The sequence below is a fragment of the Peromyscus leucopus genome, chromosome 6 (genome assembly GCF_004664715.2).
Source record: "Peromyscus leucopus breed LL Stock chromosome 6, UCI_PerLeu_2.1, whole genome shotgun sequence".
Taxonomy (NCBI): Eukaryota; Metazoa; Chordata; class Mammalia; order Rodentia; family Cricetidae; genus Peromyscus; species Peromyscus leucopus.
Genome location: NC_051068.1, coordinates 121,783,807 through 121,787,734, shown reverse-complemented (window position 1 = coordinate 121,787,734; position 3,928 = coordinate 121,783,807). Strand labels below are relative to the sequence as shown.

Genomic DNA, 3,928 nt, shown 5'->3' with positions numbered 1-3,928 from the left:
TCTAATTGCCACATCTCATCTCCTGGGATTCTGCTATATGTAGGTGGCCAAAATTGTTGAGATTTCCAAGAAAAGTCTGGTGCTAAAAATAGGAAATGTTCTGTTTTTGACAGTATAAAAGGAGCAAATATATTTCTTAGTATTGGCTTGATTTCCTCAAGACAAAAATGTGAAAGGAAAATATAGTTGACTAGATTGAAGGAAGAGTTCCTAGAGGTGGGAATAGTGTAGATACAAACAGGGAGGAAGAGAAAAATCTATCAATGGCAATCAGAAATAAGAGAAAACCCACCCAAAGAAAGGAACTCCTCCGACATGCAAAATATCCAAAACAAACAATAATAAAACCAGACCAAGTTATTATTCCCAAGATATCCAACTGCAAATTTTCTGAAGAGACTAAAGCATTCTGATGCTTGCAATTAGCCTTCAGTGAAGTTAAGGACTGGATGGGCATTCCAAGGTTATGTATTACAGTGCTGGGTGAGATTTGTAACAGAAACACATCAAAAGACACAATTCCTTTATATTTTCGAAGAGCAGGGGCAGAAAGGCTTCTCTTTAGTGCATCTGTCACTGAAGTCACCATAAAAGATGAAGGAATTTTTGGATGGCTGAACGCCCTAACTGTCATGATAGAACCCTCATCCAGTGACTGATGGAAGAAGATGCAGAGATCCACGGATGGGTCCCAGGAGGAGCTCCAGGAGTCCAATCGACAAGAGAGAAGAGGGATTCTATGAGCAAGAGATACAGAGACCATAATTGGAAAAAGTACAGAGACAATTAGCCAAACTAGTGGAAACACATTGACTTTGGACCAATAGCTGAGGAACTCCCATGGAACTGGACTAGGCCCTCTGGATAAGTGAGACAGTTGTTTCACTTGAACTGTTTAGGGGGCCCCCAGGCAGTGGGATTGGGACCTGTCCCTAGTACATGAGCCGGCTTTTTGGATCCTAGTGCCTATGGTGAGACATTTCGCACAGCCTTGTTGCAGGGAGGAAGGGATTGGACCTGCCTCAACTGAATGTACCAGGCTCTGCTGACTCCCCATGGGAGACCTTGCCTTGGAGGAGGTGGGAATGAGGGGTGGGTTGGGTGGGAAGGGTGGGGGGGAGGAGAAAGGGGAGGGGAATCTGTGATTGATGTGTAAAATGAATAGAAAATCTCTTAATAAAAAATGTCATAAGAAAAAAATGATGAAGGAAGAAGTAAAGATGTCTGCAATTTGAACTGAATGGGAAGTACACACTAATGAAAACATAGGAGGCTGACTAGATAGCAAACAAGACAGTTACTTGAAAGATGTTCAGAAATTTATGATTAGGAGATTAAGCAGTGAAAATCTTATTTGGTAAGCTCATTAATGAGGAAAGAATGGAACTTGTATAATTCCATTTGTACTCATAGATACCATTCAGGTTAGGTCATGTGTTTGTTTCTGTTAAGTTGTTTTATACATTGGGAGACTGGCTTTTGAATAATCCCATACAGATATAAGGAGGTAGAGAAGATGTTGAAATAAATCGGAAGGCTTCCTTGTAGTTTGAATTACATTCATTTGACTGAAAAAGAAAATAATAGAATTCTTAAAATGCATGCTTGGAGACTATGTGTGTCTTGCTGTGAACAGACCTGTTAAGACAGAACAATGTGCATGCATACTATGAAAGACAGGAGCTTTATATCCTGAGTGAAATGAACGCTTTCAATGACAATTCTAATGTGGGAAAAGAATTCGAACTTTCAAGACCTAAGCCCTTGCCGTTGTTAAAGGTCATGGGATATGATTTCATATCTCAGAAGTAATCACAATGTCAGGATCAATGTTTGAGCTATGTTTGCATAGACTTGCTGTGAAAAGTAAACATTAGTATATATATATATATATATATATATATATATATATATATATATATGTACATATGTGTGTGTGTGTGTGTGTGTGTGTGTGTTCTCAGTATGTTGAAAATGTTGGAAAGGGATAACAAACAGTCTTCTATAAATAATAAAATGACATGTAAGTGCAGTGCAATTTAGTTAACTGATTTATGTTGAAAATTCTGACAAGTAGTGGGTAGTTGTGGAAAACTTAATGTTTTGGTCAAAGACACTCTTTCAGTACTTTCTAAGTCCTGTAATTTAAGGCATGTTTTATCCTATTCCCATACACTTATGTTTAAACTGGAGGCAATGATAATCATATCCACCTTCTAAAACTAAAGCAACAAGTTAAATTCGGTTTCAGAAAGCCTCTAAGTTAATATTAAATCAGTGTTGGTCACATAACAACTCTATTCAACAATATTAGCTCTTATTGAAAGTGACACTATTTTAACTAGAACTTCTGCTTTAATACCCACATTTTTTGGGGGGGTATATAAAATAAGTAAAAACTGGGAAGTATTTCTTAAGAAGTACAAAGTGCTAATGTTATTCGATGAATCAAAGTTATTAGAACTCAAATCATTTAATATAAATTTGTTAAAAGGGCTAAAATGGTTCCAAAATTGGGAAATATTGTGCTTCAACTGGGTTAATAATTAGTGGTGGAAGAGTGGTTTTCAGTGATGACTGCACATTAATATGTTTTAAAATATATTAATTTGTCTCTTGAAATTAAATTGAAGCGGTATTTTAAAAATAGACTCACAAAATGAGATCTAGATATGGTGCCTGGAAGGGCATTGAAATAGCAACCAAGCTTGAGAAGCCATGTTGCTGAGGCAATTCCTGGCCTGGATGTGATTTGATCAGCTTACCATTAGTCTTTCTGTGATAGAGTAATATGATTTTGCTATTCTGAGATAGACTGGTAAATGATGATACCATAATTTTTAATCTTGCCATTGATCTCATTCTTTATATGAATGTCAGATTAATTCTAGAAGTACCCTTTGGTTGAAGAAATGCTATAGTGCATTACCTAAACAAAGGTTTCAGAAAACTTCACTTAAAATAAGAACTCCAAAGGTTGATTTGTTTTATGTTTCAGTACTGTGAATGAGTTTTGTAGGACATGATGTTATGTTTTGCTTAAAAATAATTACTTGTGGCCCGCAGCAAGATGGCGGCAGTCTCAATGTCAGTGGCCCTGAGGCAGGCGGGGAGAAGGGCAGTGGCTGCAGCTGCCGTTTCCGTCTCTGGAGCTCCATCCAGGTTGTTGAGCACATCCACATGGAAGCTGGCACAGGACCAGACTCAGGACACACAGCTTATAACAGTTGATGAAAAACTGGATATCACTACTTTAACTGGTGTTCCAGAAGAGCACATCAAAACCAGAAAGGCCAGGATCTTTGTTCCTGCTCGCAACAACATGCAATCTAGAGTAAACAACACAAAGAAATGGAAGATGGACTTTGATACCAGAGAGAGATGGGAAAATCCTTTGATGGGTTGGGCATCAACGGCTGATCCCCTCTCCAACGTGGTTCTAACCTTTAGTACCAAAGAAGATGCAATTGCCTTTGCAGAAAAAAAAAAAAAATGGATGGAGCTATGATGTGGAAGAGAAGAAGGTTCCAAAACCCAAGTCCAGGTCGTACGCTGCAAACTTTTCTTGGAACAAAAGAACAAGGGTGTCTACAAAATAGGTTGGCACTGCTGCATTTCTCCCTGACTGTGAATGAAGTCAGCTGGGCACTATTTATAGTCCGTGGATAATGCACCTCTTAATCTCCTAATAAATGTGACCTTTGAACCACAGGTACAAAAAAAATAATTACTTGTAGTTTCCTCAATTTTTTAAATGAAAAAATTTATAATTATGGAATTCAGAACATACATGGACAAATTACAAAATTGTGTCATATGCATTGCCCAAGATTTAATCAGTATGTTATTGAAAAATACTTCACACATATTTTAAGTTTTCTAATTTTTGCTGCATTTCAGTATAGATTCAGTGTAGTGTAGATTGACT

General features: G+C 37.5%; 1 protein-coding gene across 1 annotated transcript; it reads left to right on the top strand.

Annotated features, from left to right (window-relative positions):
• Window positions 1-3,070: 3,070 nt before the first annotated feature.
• LOC114699830 (NADH dehydrogenase [ubiquinone] iron-sulfur protein 4, mitochondrial-like) lies at window positions 3,071-3,711 on the top strand. Its single transcript, XM_028879124.1, is given in 2 exon segments — window positions 3,071-3,487; window positions 3,489-3,711. Coding segments are annotated over 2 exon segments (528 nt in total). The 3' UTR covers window positions 3,600-3,711.
• The last annotated feature ends 217 nt before the right edge of the window (window positions 3,712-3,928 follow it).